Source organism: Bufo gargarizans, chromosome 2 (genome assembly GCF_014858855.1).
Source record: "Bufo gargarizans isolate SCDJY-AF-19 chromosome 2, ASM1485885v1, whole genome shotgun sequence".
Lineage (NCBI taxonomy): Eukaryota > Metazoa > Chordata > Amphibia > Anura > Bufonidae > Bufo > Bufo gargarizans.
Genome location: NC_058081.1, coordinates 200436805 through 200460671, shown reverse-complemented (window position 1 = coordinate 200460671; position 23867 = coordinate 200436805). Strand labels below are relative to the sequence as shown.

General features: G+C 41.8%; 1 protein-coding gene and 1 pseudogene across 1 annotated transcript in view; one reads left to right on the top strand and one right to left on the bottom strand.

Annotated features, from left to right (window-relative positions):
- ISL2 (ISL LIM homeobox 2) overlaps nucleotides 1-3294 on the top strand; it is a 33254-nt gene extending 29960 nt beyond the window's left edge. Inside the window, exon 6 of the mRNA XM_044283397.1 lies at nucleotides 3047-3294. Coding sequence (XP_044139332.1) covers nucleotides 3047-3163 — 117 coding nt within the window. The 3' untranslated portion in view covers nucleotides 3164-3294. The remainder of the gene's footprint in view (nucleotides 1-3046) is intronic.
- A 73-nt stretch (nucleotides 3295-3367) lies between these two features.
- The window catches only part of LOC122925768, a 40022-nt pseudogene continuing 19522 nt past the window's right edge, over nucleotides 3368-23867 (bottom strand).

The following is a 23867-nucleotide window of genomic DNA, read 5'->3' as shown; positions in this document are numbered from 1 at the left end:
TGAGCGCCAGAGGGAAACTGAGGCTAGAGATGATCCCATAGTTTTCTGTGCGTTTATTCATAATCATCTGGCCCATCAGTTATGATGCCACACTACTTAGTCTGATTTTTGATGTTTCATATTTTGCATAACCCTACGGCTTATACTTCTTGATGTTATAATTTCAAATTTGAGTAGTGTATAAAGTTTTAGCAAATGAAGTAACACTTTGTAATGTATCATCCTAAGGCCTCATGCATACGACTGTATGTATTTTGCGATCCACAAAAAACGGATCCGCAAAAATACGGATGACAGCCATATGCATTCAGTATTTTGCAGAACGGAACAGCTGGCTCCTAATAGAACAGTACTATCCTTGTCCGTAATGTGGACAATAATAGGACATGTTCTATTTTTTTGTGGAACGGACATATCGAAACGGAATGAACACAGAGTAACTTCAGTTTTTTTTGCGGACACATTGAAAAGAATGGTTCCGTATGCGGTCCACAAAAAAATGGAACGGATACAGAAAGAAAATACGTTCGTGTGCATGAGGCCTTACTCAAAGCCTCTTACTCATAGCTGCCATCCTCCTTGTTTATTCTGTGGCAGCTCTCAACTGCGACATTTTAACATCATGTATAATTAGGCCCTTCCACATATATCCAGCGATCCAGCTCTGTATCCTTCAGACGTGGTGTAGAAACGCCAGAGGGAAACTGAGGCTAGAGCTGATCCTATAGTTTTCTGTGGGCTCGTTCATCATCACCCGCCCCATCAGTTATGATGTCAGATGTCAAATAGTGCCAGATAGAAAAATGCTGCATGCTTGTTACTTTCTTTTCTGTGCTATCAGTCTATGGACACTGGATGTGCACTAAAATGCACATGCACATACACTCTCACCTAAAGAATTATTAGGAACACCATGCTAATATGGTGTTGGACCCGCTTTTGCCTTCAGAACTGCCTTAATTCTAAGTGGCATTGATTCAACAAGGTGCTGATAGCATTCTTTAGAAATGTTGGCCCATATTGATAGGATAGCATCTTGCAGTTGATGGAGATTTGAGGGATGCACATCCAGGGCACGAAGCTCCCGTTCCACCACATCCCAAAGATGCTCTATTGGGTTGAGATCTGGTGACTGTGGGGGCCATTTTAGTACAGTAAACTCATTGTCATGTTCAAGAAACCAATTTGAAATGATTCGAGCTTTGTGACATGGTGCATTATCCTGCTGGAAGTAGCCATCAGAGGATGGGTACATGGTGGTCATGAAGGGATGGACATGGTCAGAAACAATGCTCAGGTAGCCCGTGGCATTTAAACGATGGCCAATTGGCACTAAGGGGCCTAAAGTGTGCCCAGAAAACATCCCCCACACCATTACACCACCACCACCACCAGCCTGCACAGTGGTAACAAGGCATGATGGATACATGTTCTCATTCTGTTTACTCCAAATTCGGACTCTACCATTTGAATGTCTCAACAGAAATCGAGACTCATCAGACCAGGCAACATTTTTCCAGTCTTCAACAGTCCAATTTTGGTGAGCTCGTACAAATTGTAGCCTCTTTTTCCTATTTGTAGTGGAGATGAGTGGTACCCGGTGGGGTCTTCTGCTGTTGTAGCCCACCTTTCTTTCCCATTCTGACATTCAGTTTGGAGTTCAGGAGATTGTCTTGACCAGGACCACAACCCTACATGCATTGAAGCAACTGCCATGTGATTGATTGACTAGATAATCGCATTAATGAGAAATAGAACAGGTGTTCCTAATAATTCTTTAGGTGAGTGTATATCAGTTGTGTCTGGCTAGTGCAATAAAAAAAAGTACTGAGACGCAACTGATATATGTTCAGCCACCCTAATACAGTGTTTGCACTTCATGTACTGATACTTCCTGACGTTCTTTTACATTTCTAAAGAAGTCATTGAAGTCTACTTCACTACTTAAAGAGGTTATTCGAGTTATGGGGAAAAATTTTTCATAAAACTCATCAGGACATACATATACATTGGTTTAGCTTGATTTTTTAAGAGAGAAACCCATACTTACACCTTTTCATGGTTCTGTTATTGCTGTGTTTACATGCTGACGTACATGCTGAGGGGACGTACAAAGCCTGAGCTCTCCCTCATGAATATTTGTGGGCGTGAACAATCTGACCTTCCCCTCACCCTGCTCTGCACAACCTAAGTTTGCATTAAAAAAACAGTCACATGATCATCTCCTAGCTCACACAGACAGATCTTCCTCACATTGCAGATACAGCTACAGCTCAGATAAGGCTACAGCTCAGATACAGCTACAGCTCTATCTATAAGATGGACATATCTGTATCTAAGCTAAAGCTGTATCTAAGCTATATCTATTTTATTTAGATATAGCTTCAATATGGATATAGCTTAGATAAAGATATAAATTGGATGCAGATATAGCTTAGATATAGCTAAAGCTTAGATAAAGCTATAGCTATATCTATATGATGGACAATTTTTCTTTTTCCCCCCCCAGGGGGTGGTATTACCAGTGTAATGGGGACTTGTTGAGGGGGCCAGGGCTGTAATAACAATCCCCAGATGCGGGAGGGGAACGGGTAAACTGGCCCATGTGAGGGAAGGAGCCAGACACATACCCTGCTGCTGGAGAAAATGTATCACCTCGGCTCTGGTAAGTATCGCGCATGCGCGATCGCTTACCATCACCAAGGCTGTGTGAGGAGAGCGAGAGAGGGTCAGGCACCAAAGGCTCTGATGTCTCGTTTACAGAGCTGGGCCACTTCCTCAAGCAGGGAGAAGCTTGTAAACGAGACGTCAACGCCTGAGCAGGGTTGATGACGTTGGGGGTCACATGACCCAAATCGGAACTGGCTAAACAGAGCAAAATCACTAAAGTAAGTGATTTACAAAACAGTTTAATATAATGATATAATAGTTATTAGCATACATTTATATAACTTGGATAACCCCTTTAACGTGTAGCATTGCTCTGCAGCCCAAAGTCTTCTTCAGATATCTCCAAACTCACCGAGGTGTTTCTACTATTTTCTAGGTATCTTTCTCAGAATCAGGTTCTCTGGGTAACTCTTCTGGGAGCGATATCACCTCTCTGTCCTCTCAGCTTCCAGACACCCCCAACAGCATGGTCCCCAGCCCTGTGGAAACGTGAGATCTTCACACTGGGACTGAGCAGCATGGATCCTGCATGATTCCCCTTGACACTACAAACTGAGAACAAACCCCAAGCACTAATTCTGCAGGAACCTCCTTCTTATCTTCAGGGCTGTGCATCAGTCTGGAACCTGCACATTTCCAACTTTTTACTAGGATTTGGGAAGAAAACAGGAATTTATGGTTCTTTTTTGAACTGGTCTCACCGACAACTCATCTCAGAGGAGGATGACTCTAATTGTGTACCAGTTGACCTTCCAATAAGGAAAATATCATCTGCCTTGAAGTGTTCAACTGGCTGAGACTCTGTCTTCTTACCTAAACTCAAAGGACTTGAAATATTTATACATATCAAATGCTGAGACATTTGGTGAACTTGGTAATTTATCTTGTGGATCGAGGACTTTATTATCGAACAAAAGTAAGTTATTAATATTTATTGTCAAAAACACAGTTATGAAATGTTAATAAAAAATATTCTGAAGCTCTGATGTCTCCTATTATAACAAAATGTGACTAAAGATAGGAGAGCGAGTAGCTTTATATTAGCCAGTAATGAGTTACATGAATAGAAAAATATGTAAATTGCATGCAAAGCAATTCTGATGAAATCTTGAGAAATGGGTTCTGATCCTGAAGATTCACCTTTTTTACATGTTAGTGAAACACGGAAGTGTGCTGCCCATGGTCTCCTCAGACAGCACACATACCCATTGACTTTTACCTACATAACCAGTGGTTTTACACAGACAGTGGGCATGTGGTGTCACCACTGAAGCATGCCCTATTGTGACCATGATTATAGATCCTTTACATTATGGTCTAAAGGTCTGTGACAACCATGGACACAACACATATAGCATTTGTGTTTGGTCATTGGTTTTCACAGATCATCAGTAGAAGATGTTCTGGAAACTAATTTTCAGCCTAGCTGAGTCCATGGACTACAGATAACATGCAGAGGGCAAAAATACAGACACACAGACCAAACGCAGATCACAGACATCTTCACGGAAGAACCACTGCCCATCTTGTCATGGATCTCATCATGGACATGAACGTATGATGAAGAGCTTACAAATCTTCTGACATGACACGGAGTTAGGCGAATGTATGTGCATTATAGTCACATGAATATCATTAGGTGAGATGTCATATATGAGTGTCATATATGTCGGGAAAAATGAGAGCATGGTTTTCAAGTTGCTCTGTGTGCAACCGATTTACAGAAATTGACAAAACTGATTTACAAAGAAAAAGGGGGATCTAGTTATGAAAAAATGACACATGGCTCAGAAGAGTGCTGTGTTCAAGAGTGCGGTTTTAAGGGTCTTGGCTCACTGACCACACAAATAAGACAAGGAAAATTAATATAAAGCTCACATGGTCCATGCACAAAAGAAAAGTGTGTTCAGGGCCGGTGCAAGGATTTTTGTCAACACAAGCGAATCTACATTTTGGCGCCCCCCCCATCATTTCACATTTCTGCCCCTCATGATTCATGTCCATTTCTTGCCCCCCCATCATTTCACATTTCTGCCCCTCATGATTCATGTCCATTTCTTGCCCCCCCCATCATTTCACATTTCTGCCCCTCATGATTCATGTCCATTTCTTGCCCCCCCATCCCATCATTTCACATTTCTGCCCCTCATGATTCATGTCCATTTCTTGCCCCCCCCATCATTTCACATTTCTGCCCCTCATGATTCACGTCCATTTCTTGCCCCCCCATCATTTCACATTTCTGCCCCTCATGATTCATGTCCATTTCTTGCCCCCCCCTCATCATTTCACATTTCTGCCCCTCATGATTCATGTCCATTTCTTGCCCCCCCCCCCCCCATAATTTCACATTTCTGCCCCTCATGATTCATATCCATTTCTTTGTTCGTCGGGTAACTGAATAGTTTGTGTATGCACCCAAATTGTTGTTTGCCTGCATCAGATTGTGCTGTCTAATCACTCTCTACTGCCGGCAGAGTCGTTATGGGGAAGAGCGATGGTATTATTGATCATTCCTCTCCATAATCTGCATGTAAATGCAGTGGTCTCCTACACTGGCAAGCAGGCACTTGCCAAGAAGGAACACTTCCTTCCCCACATTCGCCTGCTAAATGGACCTTAAGACACCATACGAGGCCTTGGTTCATTACCTTACATTACATTGCATTTGGTGATGGTTGATAATGCACTTTCCGCCTAGGAGAACTACATAAGCATCAACTGTTGATAAAGCTTGTCTAACAGGCTTTCTGGATTTATATAGACAAAGCTAAATCACTGTATGATGAAACCTTATGCAACTTCCTACTATAGTTTATGTTCCTTAATATTTTAATAATTCCACTTGCAACCAGTGAAGACAACGTATACTTTTCAAAGTTCTTGTTTTGTTAAAGTTGTGTCCAGGCTGTCTTAGGCAAGCTACACAACCTGGATCCTAGGCTGAGACATTTCACCTTCACTGATACATTGGGGCTTTTTTGTATGATGTTATGGGTCAGCGAATATTGCAAAAAACAGCAAAAATTTGTGCCAAATTAATCAATAATTTATTTGGTGTCCCTCACTCACCCTCTATATATCTAACAACCCCTCATAATATTAGGTCTTGGAGCTGAAAATGCAGTGTGACATGTTTTCACCACATTCATTTGTGTTGGAAAGAGTGGTGCAGAAGCTTTATTAATATGTTGTTGGGCAGAAATGCCAATTTTCAAAGAGTTTTCTTTATTTTCATGACTATGAAAATTGTAGATTCACACTGAAGGCATCAAAACTATGAATTAACACATGTGGAATTATATACATAACAAAAAAGTGTAAAACAACTGAAAATATATGTCACATTCTAGGTTCTTCAAAGTAGCCACCCTTTGCTTTGATTAATGCTTTGCACACTCTTGGCATTCTCTTGATGAGCTTCAAGAGGTAGTCACCTGAAATGGTTTTCACTTCACAGGTGTGCCCTGTCAGGTTTAATAAGTGGGATTTCTTGCCTCATAAATGGGGTTGGGATCATCAGTTGCGTTGAGGAGAAGTCAGGTGGATAAACAGCTGATAGTCCTACTGAATAGACTGTTAGAATTTGTATTATGGCAAGAAAAAAGCAGCTAAGTAAAGAAAAACGAGTGGCCATCATTACTTTAAGAAATGAAGGCCAGTCAGTCTGAAAAATTGGGAAAACTTTGAAAGTGTCTCCAAGTGCAGTCACAAAAACCATCAAGCTCTACAAAGCAACTGGCTCACATGCGGACCGCCCCAGGAAAGGAAGACCAAGAGTCACCTCTGCTGCGGAGGATAAGTTCATCTGAGTCACCAGCCTCAGAAATCGCAGGTTAACAGCAGCTCAGATTAGAGACCAGGTCAATGCCACACAGAGTTCTAGCAGCAGACACATCTCTAGAACAACTGTTAAGAGGAGACTGTGTGAATCAGGCCTTCATGGTAGAATATCTGCTAGGAAACCACTGCTAAGGACAGGCAACAAGCAGAGGAGACTTGTTTGGGCTAAATAACACAAGGAATGGACATTAGACCAGTGGAAATCTGTGCTGATGAGTCCAAATTTGAGATCTTTGTTTCCAACCACCGTGTCTTTGTCTGACGCAGAAAACGTGAACGGATGGACTCTACATGCCTGGTTCCCACCGTGAAGCATGGAGGAGGAGGTGTGATGGTGTGGGGGTGCTTTGCTGTGACACTGTTGGGGATTTATTCAAATGCTGGCTACCACAGCATCTTGCAGCGGCATGCTATTCCATCCGGTTTGCGTTTAGTTGGACCATCATTTATTTTTCAACAGGACAATGACCCCAAACACACCTCCAGGCTGTGTAAGGGCTATTTGACCATGAAGGAGAGTGATGGGGTGCTGCGCCAGATGACCTGGCCTCCACAATCACCGGACCTGAACCCAATCGAGATGGTTTGGGGTGAGCTGGACCGCAGAGTGAAGGCAAAAGGGCCAACAAGTGCTAAGCATCTCTGGGAACTCCTTCAAGACTGTTGGAAGACCATTTCAGGTGACTACCTCTTGAAGCTCATCAAGAGAATGCCAAGAGTGTGCAAAGCAGTAATTAAAGCAAAAGGTGGCTACTTTGAAGAACCTAGAATATGACATTTTCAGTTGTTTCGCACTTTTTTGTTATGTATATAATTCCACATATCAATAGGTTTTGGAACCGCGCTGCTGGACACTATGTGTTCCGGTCACAAGTGGATGGTACAAGGGTGTCAGCCCCTCTCCTCAATACCAAGGAATACGATCCTCCCAGATCTCCTCCTCTACAGGATTTAAGGGGATAGGCAAAATAGTGAAGCACCCTTTAGAATCTTATCTTAAAAGGTTTTATTCTACTTACAACAGATCAGTAGACAAAAGGCATAAAATACAAAATGATCGTCACATTCAGTTGTTTCGCACTTTTTTGTTATGTATATAATTCCACATATGTTTATTCATAGTTTTGATGCCTTCAGTGTGAATCTACAATTTTCATAGTCATGAAAATAAAGAAAACTCTTTGAATGAGAAGGTGTGTCCAAACTTTTGGTCTGTACTGTATGATAAAGTAAACTCCAGCAAAAAATTGTGTTGGTATTCTTAGTGTTTATTGTAACTTGTTACTTTGCCGCATTACAATAAACACTAAGAATACCAACGCAATTTTTTGCTGGAGTTTACTTTATCATTTTTTTCAGTTTAATTATATCTGCAGATTTCTTCTGCACCAGAATCACCACATATGAATGTTCCTTCTGATTATGGTGAAACAAGTTTTTTGTTGTTGCTGTTTTACTGTATTTCTTGCATTTTTACTAAACAGTGGCAAACAATACAAACGAGGTAAAACATGTGAACCATAGAAAATGCAACAGAACTCTTCCAATTCCAAGGACATCTGTCAGCAGATTTGTGACACTGGCTGACCTGTTACATGTGCACTTGGCAGCTGAAGGCGTCTGTGTTGGTCCCATGTTCATATGTGACCACTTTGCTGAGAAAAATGATGTTTTAATATATGCAAATTATCCTCTAGGAGCAATGGGGGCGTTGCCATTACACCTAGAGGCTCTGCTCTCTGTGCAACTGCTGCTCCTTCTGTACAAACAAGTAATCCAAAAGGAGATATGGCAGAGGTGAATCAAGCGTGATCACACACAGATGCAATGTTTTGGGGTCTGCCCCCTTCCTCAAGCATTCGTGGTGCATACACACGATCTTATTTATAAGGTGCTACTTGACAATATGCCGATTTTATGCTTTCGCTATATGGGATATTTAAAGAAGGATTTTATAAAGAAATGAAGCAATATTTGGAAGCGTCCTGCTGCATTTTCTATGGATCACATGGACATGAGTTTGGGAGCCTCATGAGGCTGTAGCTTGTTAGTCACTACTGTGTGACACAGCAATATCTGGAGAGAATTTAGACTCAGGCTGAGTTACTTGCTGCAATGTGTTTGAACATCCAACTTGAGTCAAGAATATAATTGTAACAGTGACCAAGTGTGCAAAGAGTAAACTTCACCAATCTGCCCTGTGAGAACCTGCACTTGTAGTCATGTCTGGAAGATGTGTTGAAAGACCAATTTTTCAACATCTGACATAGCTTTTAATCGTGGACCCCAAATTTCGTGAAACTGCAAGAGAACATCTCTTGCTTGACAGAAACATTTTTCATAAATTATATTATTCATAGCTCTTTGTCAGTCAGGGTAGGAATCTTTTTCATGGATCCAGGTAACTAGATTCAATTTGCATGCAGTAAATAAATTGCTTAAAATCTTACCTCCTGATTTCCAAAAATACATAGAGGTGGGTCCAATGGGACATTTAGACAAGAAACAACCTGGATGAACTGAAGAGTCCATGTCCAGTATTGCCTTACCTTGGGGCATGTCATGGTGGCGCTCCATGCAGTCCCCATCCCGCCATCCAGGGCTGGGAATGGATGCTGCATCACACACCTAACTTCTGCCTGGCCAGCATACCCCTATGTCCCATGCTGCAGGCCTCCGCCTGGCTTTAAAGGGAGTCTATCAGCACATTTACCCCTTTTAAACAGTTCCCATAGCGCTGTAGCCGCAACACAGATGATTAAAACGGTACCTTTATATGCTTTTGTGGACCTTTAAAACTGCCAAAAACGAACTTTGATGCATATGTAAATGAGGGCTCGCAAGTGCCCAGGGCGGCGTCCACCGCGTTGGAGCCCAGGCAGCTCTGCCTCTTCGGCTCTTATCCCTGCCCAGCCTCTTCCTCTGCCCGCCCATCTGTTTTCTCTCCCCCTCAGCGAGATCCCACGCTTACGCAATGACTTCCTTGGTCGGGGCATGCGCATAAGCTACTGCGATGCCGTGCCAGCAATGGGCATCGCAGTGCGCATGCCCCGGCCAAGGAAGTTATCGTGTAGGTGCAGGATCTCGCTGAGGGGGAGAGAAAACAGATGGGCGGGCAGAGGAAGAGGCTGGGCAGGGATAAGAGCCGAAGAGGCAGAGCTGCCTGGGCTCCAACGCGGTGGACGCCGCCCTGGGCACTTGCGAGCCCTCATTTACATATGGATCAAAGTTCGTTTTTGGCAGTTTTAAAAGTCCAAAAAAGCATATAAAGGTACCGTTTAAATCATCTGTGTTGCGGCTACAGAGCTATGGGAACTGTTAAAAAGGGGTAAATGTGCTGACAGACTCCCTTTAATGCCTCCTCCTATGTGTATATTGGAGAGACTTTTCCCTGCAGCACTGTAAGGGTTAATTCCCTTTCTGATCCTGAGCTCAGCTGCTTGAGCTAATCAACTCTCCTATATAGTTGTGCTGCTGACCTTGCCTGAGCAATTGGTCTCTGTTGATCTTGCTAGGTCTGTATAGCTTGCTAGAGCTTGTACAAGAGCTGCTGTATAATCCTTCTGCCTGTGTTCCAACTGCTGCTTAATTCCTGCTTCTTGATCCTATCCCATCTTTGGGTTGTTTCACAAATTTGCATGAACTGTGCGAGTCCTGCCAAACACACCGGGGCTATTCCAAGAGGTAGCAGCCTGGTGGCTTCCCTGTAGTGGAGGCCCAATACCTGTATAGGGGTTAAAGAGGTAGTCTCATCTTAGACATTGGTGGCATATCTCCAGAATGGAACTCCCAATGTGAGTGGAGATTGGCTTCCCATCATTCATCCTTATGGGGCTGCTGAAAATAGCCGAAAAATTTATGGCAGTCCCATAGAAGTGAATGGAGTGGTGGCCTTGCTTCCATAGTGTGCTCTCTCCATTCAATTCTATTGGACTTCTGAAAAGTCGAATGCGCTGGCTCAGCTAGTTTCGGAAGTGCCATAGAAATGAATGGAGAGCATGTGGCACATACATGATTTGCTCTGCTTCACTTTCGGGGAGCCATTCTGGAGATAGGTGCAGGTCTCAGAGGTCGAACCCACACTTATCTGACTTTGATGGCATATCATAACAATGTCATCAAAGTCTGAGAAGACGCAACCCTTTTAAAGGGTGAAAACCAAGGGACTGCCAGGATAATGCTCTCAGCACCAGCCCAAAGTCAAACCAATTGGCTGGTACACTGGGTCCACACCTACTGGGTGTAACAGGACATCTCCAAAATAAGACACCCCTTACTTTACGAGCACCATGCATCACTATGCCACTTCATTTTGGAAAGTCTTTGTGGGTTATAGTAAAAAAATAAATAAATGAATAAAAATTGGGTTAACAGTTGAGCTGATCTTAGATAGCTTTCAGAAACCAGCTACATCATCACCTCTCCAGTATCCTGTGACCAACTTGTTTTACTTTTAATTTCAATATTATTTATTTATTTTACTCACTTTTATAGCGCTGACATATTCTGCAGCGCCTTACAGACATTAGCATCATGTTATCCCCAATGGGGCTCACAATCTAAGTTCCCTATCAGTATGTCTTTTGAGTGTGGGAGGAAACCGGAGAACCTGGAGGAAACCCACGCAAACGCGGGGAGAACATACAAACTCCATGCAGATGTCTTTGGTCGGATCCGTGCTGCCCACACATTTTTTCAAAAGTGATGCATACAACCTTGAAATAATATGTTTCCTTTTTCTGTACTTCACCAAGAAGTCATCTTCTTGTCTCAGATATTACCTCTTCTTTATATATTTCTAGAATTGGTCTGTGCTTTTAGGCCCTGGTTTATCAAGACTGGAGAGTGCTAAGCCTCCTCCGGCAGTCCATGCACTACACTGAAAAAGACTCGTACCTGGCATAGATTTCAGTCATCATTTATGCCAGTTTCCGGCAGTAATGATGATAAATGTGCTCGGGCTAATGGCCCTGTCCTAGGGAGGCAAAAAATACCAAATTAATGGCATAGGGGGTGATACATTTTCCCTACTATTGTTTCTTCTTCTTTTCACAAGTTAGGAGCCTTTCCAGCTATCATAAAACCACCAGTAAATAAAAGTCCCTAATTCGGTTTTAAAAGTTATTATCGTTATCTCATTCTTAGGGCTCATGCACACGACAGTATTGCTTTTTCAGTGTTTTGCGGTCCGTTTTTTACGGATCCGTTGTTCAGTTTTTTGTTTCCGTTGTGTTTCCGTTTCCTTTCCGTTTTTCCGTATATGCCATATACAGTATACAGTAATTACATAGAAAAAATTGGGCTGGGCATAACATTTTTAATAGATGGTTCAGCAAAAACGGAACAGATACGGAAGACATACGGATGCATTTCCGTATGTGTTCCGTTTTTTTTGCTGACCCATTGACTTGAATAGAGCCAAGCACCATGATTTGCGGACAAGAATAGGACATGTTCTATCTTTTCACGGCATGGAAATACGGAAATACTGAAACAGAATGCACACGGAGACACTTCAGTATTTTTTGCTGAACCATTGAAATGAATGGCTTAGTATATGTTCCGCATACTGAACTCAAAAAACGTCCAGTATACTGAACACAAAATACTGTCGTGTGCATGAGCCCTTACTGTTTTCCAAAAAGTTCCAGTTATTGTTGCACGTATATACAGGGTGACCACTAAATCTTTCAATACCCCTGACAGTTCATTTGGCCTAGTTACTCCAGAATGCTGTCATGGCAGACATTTTGGTTGTCACCCAGCTTTCCCAAAAGATGATGTAACTAAAATGCAGCACAGTAGACTTAGAAACTTCGAACTCTGAGGGCGGGGGGAAACGTAGCGGCCACCATGTCTTACCATTGCCACACTCTCTACTAACATTATAAGTCGGTGAGGGACATTTACTAAAGTGTTTACGCCACTATTATGGTTCATGCAATATTGCTATCATTTTTAAAAGTCTTAAGAAAAGTGTGTGGGGGTTAGTGGGATGGGTGTGGTCTCCCGTGGCCCATCAGATTTACTATCATTTATGCTAGAAACTGGCATAAAATGATAATTCAAATATATGCCAGATTTGAAAGTCTGGCGCACAGACTGCCTGGAAATGTGACAAATTTGTTCTTAATAAATTCTTAATAAATTTGATGTATTCTGCTCCTGACGGACTTTATACTAAGACTGGCGCTTGTATACAAGCGCCAGTCTTAGTATATCTGCCCCCAGTATGTTTTAATGTTCTGTTGTTCAGCAATAAACTAATCTATGGAGACCTGGAAATAAAATTATTCTAAACATCCGAATAATGCCAAACTCATTTCCTTGCAATAAAAGTACCCTCCCTGGCACTGCGAGGAAGCTGGCATCTAATCTTACATCCATGTTCCTGGAGCGTTATTATTAAGGATATCATTTACAAGATATTACACTGGGGTAATTAATAAGTGCGTTCAGAGGCCTAATAGGGGTATTATGTGATACACATAACTCAGAAGTCAGTGCAATTCGTACCACACTGAAAAGACGTTTAAAGGGTTAATGTATCTTGATGGAAATGACATGCTCGCTGGGTTAAATGCTACGTCCCATGCGGCTACAGCAGCTTTTTACGGAGAAATATAATTGTGGCTTTTCTGATACGGAATCATTTTGGGAACAGTCACTTTAAATCAAATTATAGAAAACACAAACAGAATACTTATTGTATAATTTTACACAAATGTAGCAAAACACAATTAGACTGAGCACAAGTGAGAACTCTACCCCTCATATCATGGACACCCCAGTCTGCGTCCTCTAACATTGAGCTTGGTCCTATTACTTGTCTAGACAGCCGGCAGCTTGTTATCTCCCTCTGGCATCACCTGGAAATGATACACTGCAAGTCCCCGCTATGGCCTGCTCTGGGGTCCAGCCCATCTCCCAAAACCAGTCTGGCGTGTCCTGGTTTATTTTCCTTTCCCAAGAGTAATAACAGTGTTGTGTAAGGGGGAAGGGATCTTGGCCCCAGGTTACAAAATGCCCAGGTCAGCTGCTGGGACATTTGTAGCCCTCGGAATGAATGAGGTTTCAGGAAATAAAGACAGATACTGAATGTAGAGGAAACCTAAGACTCCTCACCCCCTGCTCACAGGCTCTTCCTCTAGAGTTCACCTTACATGTTCCAGTCACACTGAGGAGCTTTCAGTGCAGTCAACTCCTGCATTCACCTTTGTGGTGCCTAGAGAAATATTTATTTATGGCCCTGTGCACATGGTACAGAATTTACCCCTACATGGGTGCTGCTGCCCTCCCTATGGAGAAAAGGAAAACGCCAGGGTACTGTGCCTAGTGTTAGTGTTTATTTCAATGCCCTCTTTTATGTACAAAAGATTTAGGACCCGGTTCAAACTTTTAGTACTCATCCCAGAAAAAATAATCAGCTAATGACATCAGACCAAAATGTGGCGACGTGCCTACCGTCTGACCACATGTTCATCCTTACAATGACCCACTTTAATGACTTTATTTCCAGACATAACACAGCTCTAGGCCTTGGGATTGCAAATCAGTCACATTAGTTTGAATAGAGCTGAACTCAGGGGCGTAGCTATAGGGGAAGCAGCTGCTTTGGGGCCCGAACTCAGAAGGGGCACACCCAGGAGGAGGACCCCCTCAACAGTATTATAAAATGACATTATATACAGACACTGTAGGAAACGGACGGAGGGGCTGCCGGGCCTCGTCTGGGAGCGCGATCTTGACTAGCCACAGGAGTGGGGGTTGCACGAGAGGAGGGGGTTGTGAAGAAGTTGCTGGGGGGCCAGTCATTTATTGTTATGCCACTGGTGATCATGTAAAAACTAACAAACAAACAAACCCTTTTTTCTCGTCTTGGACAATCCGAACAGGACAGATGTCAATGGAGGGTTGAATAGGTCAGAAAACACTAGTGTGAACTCGGCCTTACAGGGCCACACTCATAGGGGGAAATCTATTTATGCGACTTACAGCAGTTTCCTGGTATAAAAAGACACAAATGTTGGTGCTCACACTTTTTTTTTTTTTTTAAACAAAAATGAGCGACTTTAAAAAAAAACACGTTAGAACAGCAGGTGGGGCCTCCCATGGCCCAACAGGCATACTCTAAATGACAAAAGAAACTGACCTAGCTGGGCGTAGATTTGCTTTTCTGGTACAAGGACCTCCAGAAGATTCACCAAGTTCATTAAGAGGCCAGCACCTCTCCATTTCACACCAGCACATTGGAGTAATTTCTGGTGTACAGTGTACAGAACAAATTCATAATCTCCATGACAACTTTCAGGTTGATTCTAAGGATAATAAAGCATGCATGTATAGGAAAAGATGCGTTTTTTTTTTTATGCAGGCACCACCAGGGGAACCTCACTGCAAAAAGATTTCTACAACTTCCATTGCAGTCAATTGTAACCGCATAAATTCCTAGGCACTGAACTCCCTCTAATGGTTGTTAAGGCAGACTGTTTTATAATACACTGAATGAAGCCGCAGACATAAATCTGTATGGAGAAGATTTATCTATATACGTATACCAGTTCTCTGGTGTAACTTCATGAGCACCATAATTAAGAAGCATCTGTTCCACAATTTTTCAAACAAGTTGGATAAAGTCGGTGAGGTGAAGGGTGACTTTATTCTTTATTACAGTTTTTTTTTTTTTATTAAAATTTCTTCCTCTTAATAGTAAAAAAAATAAATACATTCATCAGTAATCTGGAGGTCATGTTGTGCATTCTGTTTGATGCACAAATATTGGAAAACTTGGTGGGGCCAAACTAAATTTTGGTATGGGGCCCTGTGAGATCTGTGCACACCCCTGACTAATAATAATTATGGTTATTAGGACAATTTATACTGTAGCTTTAAGTGTAAGGTCACATGCAGTGATCATGGATGAGCTTAAGTGCCTTTTTTAAAAGTTGTTTTTTTTTACTTGTAAAAACACAGTACGCATAAATATTAAGCAGGACAATTAATGCAATTATTGCATTTTCACGTTTATGTTCAATGTTGTTTCAATCATCCTACATCTGTGATAGCCTATGTACTAAATAGCAAAATCAGTTTGCTAAAAATTATGTCTTACACCTAATAAAAGCAATCCAAAGTGCACCTCTTGTTAATTTTCCGTTCACTGCTTGTTTTTAGGTAAAAGCAGAGCAGTAGAGACGCTGATACAGATTACAAAAAGTCGAGCGGGCCTTGACCGCATAGGCACTAGAAATGTAACTTGGAGCTCCTGGATGCAATGCAAATAGCCAGGGCCCCCCAGGTGCCATTTATAATATTGGTGTCCACTTATGCATCAGAGAGACTGCTACCACCCCTAATAGCAGTGGTCTCCAACCAGTGGCACATGACCTCCTCTTGTGTGGCTCACCATGAGAGTCCTAAGTTAAGACCATATGCAGTGGCGTGCCTAAGGTGTTTGGCACCCGGGGCAGGTCCTTTCTCTGGCACACCTCCAACCCTTTAAAACATTGTGCCTTTTCACAGTTATTTTGCCTTTATTTTTCCCTCTCACAGTAGTTGTTCCAACGTTCTGCCCCCTCGCGGTAGTTATGCCCTCATTGCGTCCCTTTACAGTAGTTATGCACACATTGTGCCCCCTCACAGTAGTTATGCAGCGCGATCTGTACCTTCAGGGCTGAATGGTGAAGCAGGGAGCAAACGGCTCTTAGAGGAGGGGAGGAGCGCAGGGAGCTGAGCTGTCAGTAAGTGAAAGGACTGCCAGCTCCTCGGCACTCTAGCAATAAACTCTTCCATCTATATTGATGGAAGCGCTCATTGCTTCCGTTACCTCCCTGACAGCTGGCACTTGGGGAGGACTACCCCTCTGCCATCCCCCAATCCCCTTGGCATGCCACTAAACATATGTACTGGCAATTGACATTGTTGCAGACCTTTACCAGCAAACAGTGCCAGTTCGGGTGGTATAATACTAGTGTTCAATTTCACACAAGTATTTATCAGTAAAAGTTTGTGATTTAATTTTTTTTGTTTCTCAGCACTCTAAATTTCTCTCTATTTTTGAATTGGTTGTTGCTCCCTAATATCACAGAAAGTTAAATGTGGGTCATCTCAACATACAAAAGGTTGTGAACCTTTGCCCTATAGCTACAATCCTGATAGGCGCTCAAACATCATACAGGCGTAACAGAGAAGCTGGCTCTTCAGGGCTGGCATCTGATGAGTCACATGCAGTGCATGACTGGAAATCAAATACCAGAAGTGCCAGCGTGCATTTTGCTGGAATACTCCACAGACAGCTAGAAACAGTGCAGCAGGGTCAGGGCACTCAAAATAAAAATAAAAAAAAGGTATGAGCACTCAAATCAGTTATAATAGAAGCATACAACCTACAAGCTAATGCTTTTATTTCCAATTTTGACAAAAAAGACAGGTACCCTTTAAATGGGTTATCCCATGAAAATGATTTATTACCTATCCTCAAGTAAATCTATCTGAACTGTTTTATTATGGACAGTTTTCAAGTGATCACCACTTACTCTTTTGTGTATACAGGTGGACAGACCTCTCCTGTGTGGCTGACTTCCTGTAAATTATAAGATTACATTATCATCTATCAAATCCCTCTTGGCAAGGACTCAGACCGATCCCTAAAACTCTCCTGACTCACATTACCTGTCTATACAATCTGTGGGGGTCATTTATTAAGGGACTTGTGACTATTTTAGTAAAAAAATAGTTGCAAGTCCCTTTTTTTTAACTGGCCATGTGACAATATTTAGTATTCGTCAGCTGGGCACAGCAGAGACATGTCAGGGGCTGTGCCAGGTTCAGAACTCCAGCCTCTGCAAATTTACTAACATTTACGCCTGGAAACATGCATAAATGTTGGCAAAAAAACTAAGCCAGGGGCTGGCTTAGTGTTTTTGCCAGGTGCAAGGACTACCATAGATGCGCCTAGTTTAGGAGATTCTTAGAGGCGGTGTAAGGGAAAAAACAAAGACTATAGTAAAAGCCAGTCTTATTAAATGTGCCCCTGTGTGTGCAGAATATCTAGTGCATTTCTATGAGGTGTGGTTTCAACCCGTCTTCCACTTCCTTTCTGCTTGTAAATTCTGACAGGGTAAAAAGCTATCATAAGCAGGAGCTGGGGAAAACTGGCTGAAGTGCATCACATAGTAATGCACTGAGGTTCTGGAGGACACGTTCACTTGTTGCCCTTAAAAATGACTCACAACAGAGCATGCTAGTGGCATAGTAGGAATTGCAGGCTACAAGTCGGGAACAAGGAATCAAGATGGAAGGCCATAAATGGCCAAGGCATACACAAATCCTCAGCAGCAGGGGTGCATAACCCACGGGCCGCATGCAGCCCACACAGTCTCAGTTTGCGATCCCCATCCTGCTGGACAGAAACATAGCTGACTATCTGTCTGGGGAATCAGATATGTTCCTGAGCACAACGCAAGATTAAAACTCTAACAAGAGCAGGTTGGGTCCCTGGCAGTCACTGATATTTCGATCTTTGCTTTTTCTAACAGCTATCGGTACAGAAAGAAGGTGATGTTAGTGACTGACAGCTATAGACTAACTCTCTATGCACACGTATACACACAGTACTATAAATCACTGATAACCCTCCTGTACTGAGTGTAATGCTGTAGGTAGGGACAGACACGGACAGTGAGCCCTGACCGAGAATCCATCCCGCTTTCCCTACCTACTTGCAGTACAATCCCTAGGTTGCAAGACCGCAACCGGTCGACAGTTCCTATATTACTAAGGTACAGAGACACAAAAAACCCAGAGACAAAACAACACAAAAACAGGGTCGTATGTAAAAGAGTCAGAACCAGACAGGCTATGCAGTACCAAACGAGGGATAGAGAGTAGTCAAAAGACAAGCTGAGATCAAAACTAGACAGACAACACAGTACTTAACGAGAGACAGAGATTGGTCTGACGACAATTTGGGGTCAGAGGAACGAGCAATCCAAAAAGCAGGAACCAGGAACACAGCTAGTGAGTCGAAGACTATCACTGGCACTGGTTTGTGGCCAGGAAGGGGTTTAAATAGAGCACAAATTTCCAGGATCAGAAAAGTGCTCCAGAAAAGTGGCATTAAAAAGTCCTGACCTCAACCCCTTTGAAATTAATTTGACCAATTAATTGAATGGGCACAAAGTCCCACAGAGACACACCAAAATCTTGTAAAAAGCCTTCCCAGAACAGTGGAGGTTGGTGTCCAACTCCTTTGACATGGGATTACCAATACATTTATGTAGGTTATTGTCAGGTGTCCACATACTTTTGGTTTCATATGGTAGTGTAAAATGTTGGCTGGAGGTAATCACTATATGTTTGGGATAATGTCTGGTATGAAAGTGAGCAGCTCATGCAAAATGAGTTAGGCTGCTTTCACACAATCAGTGTTTGGTCAGTGATTTTCATCAGTGATTGTAAAGAAAAACCAGGTACAAGTCAAAAACACAGAGCAGGGGGAAATCTTTCCATTATACCTTTTTTTTTTTTATAGGATCTGCTTCTGGTTTTGACTCCCAATCACTGATCAAACACTGACTGTGTGAATGCGGCTTTACTGTCATACAGAATTAGGGGTGTGGTTGGAAAAGGTTCAAAGTCTGGAAAACATGACTGAAGCCTGTACAGCACATTAGTGACTCAGCATAGGTATGTATACATGTTATAGTGTACAATTAAAACATTAGACTTCACCTTTCAGAGTTTAGAGGGTTTTGGTTACAGAATATACATTGTGGCTACACCGTTCACTCCTCTGCTTTTTACATGTGGGAACAACGTCATAGGATCATTTATATTCATAGGCATAAGATGACAACCCATGTGGGCTTTCGGAGAGTGGTTAAGATGTCATTACAGACAGCAAAATATGTAAGTAAAGAAATATTAACGGACAGTTTCTGTTGAGTAGCTAACAATCGTGACAAATCTGAGCCATTTCTATGCTCTACGGTCAAGTGCAATAGTAATGTACACCCAATATCTAAACATAGCGATGGAGACATATCGATTGATCTTTATTCACACAGTCCTTAAATACAAGAATTTGTGTAACTGAAACAGTTGCAGAGAAACACTTTGAATACAGGAGTCCAGAGCAATACATTGAACAGCATGCAATTGTGGACCGTATCTAAATAGTCACTTTATTGTTCCTTTGGAAGATCTAAGCCTATGTTGCTTCAGGCTTAAAGGAGTTATCCAGGTTTTAAAATAGATGGCCTATTCTATGCATCGGCTATCAATTATAGATCGATGGGGTCCATCTCTCTGCACCTCCAATCAGCTGTTTGAAGGGGGTTGCAGTGCTTGACTTGAATGAGGCAAAGTTGCAATACTAAGCAAAGCCGCCACTAAAAGTGTAAGCAATGAAGAGGCCACAGCGCTTGCCTGGGCAGCATGACCTCTTCCATCAACTGATCGGCAGGGGTGCCAAGAGTTGGCCCTCACTAATCTTACATTGATGGCCTACTCTAAGCATAGGCTATCTACTTTAAAAACCTGAATACTCCTTTAAACCTCAGTTACTTAGTTTGGTTTGCTCTTTTGTAAAAATGTGTGGCATTCCTATGCTTAGATTCAAAGAGGCTTTCAAGAAAAAATGTTCTATATAGAAAAGTAGAAGATGCTAAAGAAGTTTCTAAAACCCCCAGAATTTAATGAAGGAAATACTGATTTCAGAGCATTAATCTACCATTAGATAGAAGCTGCTCAAATTAGGTCCACTGTCCATCAGGGAACGACTAAAACACTTATAAATTATGGGGCAATGTGCTCCAGAAATACAAGAAAATGATGGTTATTTGGTAAAGATGGTATTTCACCCGAAGATACCAACTGTACAGCATAGTGGTAGAAATTTGAAAATTATGTCTCTCTCTGCTGCATTTTGGCATAGGCAGCACATCATTATAATATCTACTATGAATTTTTTATTGTACCAGAGTGTGCTTGAGGATATCTCTCAGAAGATTTAACTTGGGCTGAAACTGGACCCTGAAACATGGCAAAGACCTTAAACATACCAGTAATGCTACTAAGCAATATCTGAAAAAATATTTGTTAATTATTCGAACACAGAAATGAATAAAATAATAAGTAAAAAAAAAAAACTGTTCAAATGAGAGAATAGTCAAGTTCCTAAAATTCCTACCATGGCTGCAGATGTAGCCAATGCCATATTACTACCGCATTCCTTAAGTTCACTGCTATCATTTACCTGAGAGGTCAGCTTCACCAACCCCTGATGGTAATTTTTGCTACTGTTTGTAAGAGCTCTGTAGCTATTGCTTTACTATTGTGTAGCTAATGGGACTGGCAATGGTGTCCTACACCAGTCTTAGTAGAAAAAAAAGTGGGCTGAAGTATGAAGTCTTTTAATAAATGTGGAGTATCTTCTGTCTTTCAGTGCACCAGAAACAGAGAGCTTTGCCAACTATGATTTCAGGCGGTTGTAAATTATACTAAACCTGGTGGGCTGCGCCCCTCACGCTCTTTTTATTACCACTTTTATAAAGAGTAGAGAAGCGCGAAAAGTCATAAATAATGTTGCAAATATGAGCAAATTTTTACCACCACCATGGTGGCATAAAAGTATCCATATGCCCTAATATTTTTTAATAGATAAAGTGACACTAATGAAAATATAACTAGGTTAATGACGACTGGGTTTTTAGGTAGACATGAAGGTTTAGGGGTCCTTTTACACAGTCAGGTAAAATAGGACGTCGATTGGTGCTCGTTTAGCTGCATTTACGATGTATGTCTGTATCTGTCAGCAATAGATCCCTGTTTACACAGAGCAATGTGTTACCCTCAACCAATAAAATATGCAATCAGAGAATAAGCGAGCGTCTGCTTGTTTGTGGGCCGATCACAGCGTGTTTGCACAAGGTAATTAAAGGGTGAACAAACGTTTGTAGGAACCAACGTTCATTCCCGATCAACGGCCCATGTGGAAGGCCCTTAACTCCTTCCTTATAACCTCGTCCACTACTTGCACCCACTTGGATTTCAAACTCGGAACGCTGATATTTATGGATGGCTGCTTGATTCAGTATAAAAACTGACATGTAATCTATTTTCACGTATAATTATAAAATAGGACCAAGACAATGTTAATTACATTGTTCAGATAAAATCATAAGGATAATCTGTAGGTTTAAATAAAGGCGGGTTTAGACGGGATGATGGAGTGGCTGATTGTCTTCCCGACAGTCGGCTGCTCGCTCAGTGAAGGAGATCGCCTACATGCAGTGATCTCCTTCACAGTATGAGGACAAGGGCATGCTATAACAATACAGAATCATTGTTTCTGGGCAGCAGATCGCTGTTTAGACAGCATGATCTGCTGCCCAGGAAAGATGATTAAAGTGCCTACACGAATGACAGGATGACTCTGCACATTTAGACAGCCAGATTATTGGGAACGAGCATTCGCAGGAACGGTTGTTCCCAATAATCTGGATGATTATTGGTTCATCGAAATCCACCTTAACTACAGAAACTAGATACCAGAGTTATGGCTAGGCGTTGACAGTTTATCATCCTGCCCACATTTTCAGTGTAATTTTCTCCTCGGGGCATGCTGTCAAACATAAACCACCCTGTTTGTTCAATTGTGTACGAGCTTTTAGCAATAAGTAGCAGAACAAATGAGAAAAAAAAATAACTTCAGTTTTACAAAGCCGAACCCTCAAAACCTGCGATCAGAATGTAAACTACACATATATTGTATAACAACTGTCCAACAAAAAGGGAAAGGTGATAACAGAGAAATGACAAAAAATTCACCCGTCATAATGCTGCTAAGATATAACCAACCACCAACAGTCCTAAACCCTGCTCTATGGGCTGCACAGTAAGTGCTTCATAAATGTAATACTTTAGAGCCATTATACAGTTGCCCCAATCTACAGCGTTTCCTTTAAAGGGCTTCTGTCACCCCACTAAACTGTTTTTTTTTTTGTGTACTTATAATCCCTATCCTGCGATATTGCTATACCTTATGTTATTAATAATTTTCGTTCAGTAGATTTTGCAAAAAACGGTGCGCCTGCGCCGATGACGTCACCGAAAGAGAAGATGTCATCGGCGCAGGCGCACTGAGGGAGTGCTGAGGAGGCGAGCCTCCTTATCTCAGGGAGCCTGCGCCGAATCAACACAGGCGCGCGATTTTTGAAATGCTGACAGGGCCGGCCGGAGGAGAAGATCGCGGCTGACCCTGTCAATCAACAAGAGGAGGGGGCGGTTTTCTGCGGCTGCTACCAGCAAGTAGACACCCTACTTGCTGGTAGAAAGGTAATTAGCATATCATAAAAGTAAGTTTTTTGCAAAATCTACTGAACGAAAATTATTAATAACATAAGGTATAGCAATATCGCAGGATAGGGATTATAAGTACAAAAAAATAAAAAAATAAGTTTAGTGGGGTGACAGAAGCCCTTTAAAGTTCAATACACAACATATTTGCTACATAAATACAAGTTTTTTTATACAGCCCCTTTAACAAGGTGGAGAGTAAAGGGTCTGATGTGCGAAGAAGAGGCACTGAAACTCATTGGTGGTCTCTATAATGTACAGCATATCTAAATACAGATGCGGCCTACATATGATAAGTAATTCACTGTATCAGTATACAATGAGAAATTCGTTTCATTTTTACAAAATAATTTCCACTGCAAATATACGTAGGGAGGATGATACAGTTGTGTTCAAAATGATAGCAGTGTGTTTAAAAAAAGTGACTAAAGCTCAAAATCCTTCTAATAGCTTTTATTTCCATGCACACAAATGCATTGGGAACACTACACATTCTATTCCAAATCAAAACATGAAGAAAAATATATAAAATTTGTGTTGTCAATATAAGACTGTTAAAAAGAATAGCAGTGTTTGTATTCTTCTTTACAAACTCAAACATTCACTATATAAACTAAAAAATGTTTGAAGATTTTGCTTTCCTTTGAATCACTTAACGAATATTTAGTTGTATAACCACTGTTTCTGAGAACTGCTGGACATCTGTGTTGCATGGAGTCAACCAACTTCTGGCACCTGTGAACAGGTATTCCAGCCCAGGATGATTGGACTACATTCCACAGTTCTTCTCTATTTCTTGGTTTTGCCTCAAAAACTGCATTTTTGATGTCACCCTACAAGTTTTCTATTGGATTAAGATCTCGGGATTGGGCTGGCCACTCCATAACGTCAATCTTGTTGGTCTGGAACCAAGATGTTGCAGGTTTACTGGTGTGTTTGGGGTCGTTGTTTTGTTGGAACACCCATTTCAAGGGCATTTCCTCTTCAGCATAAGG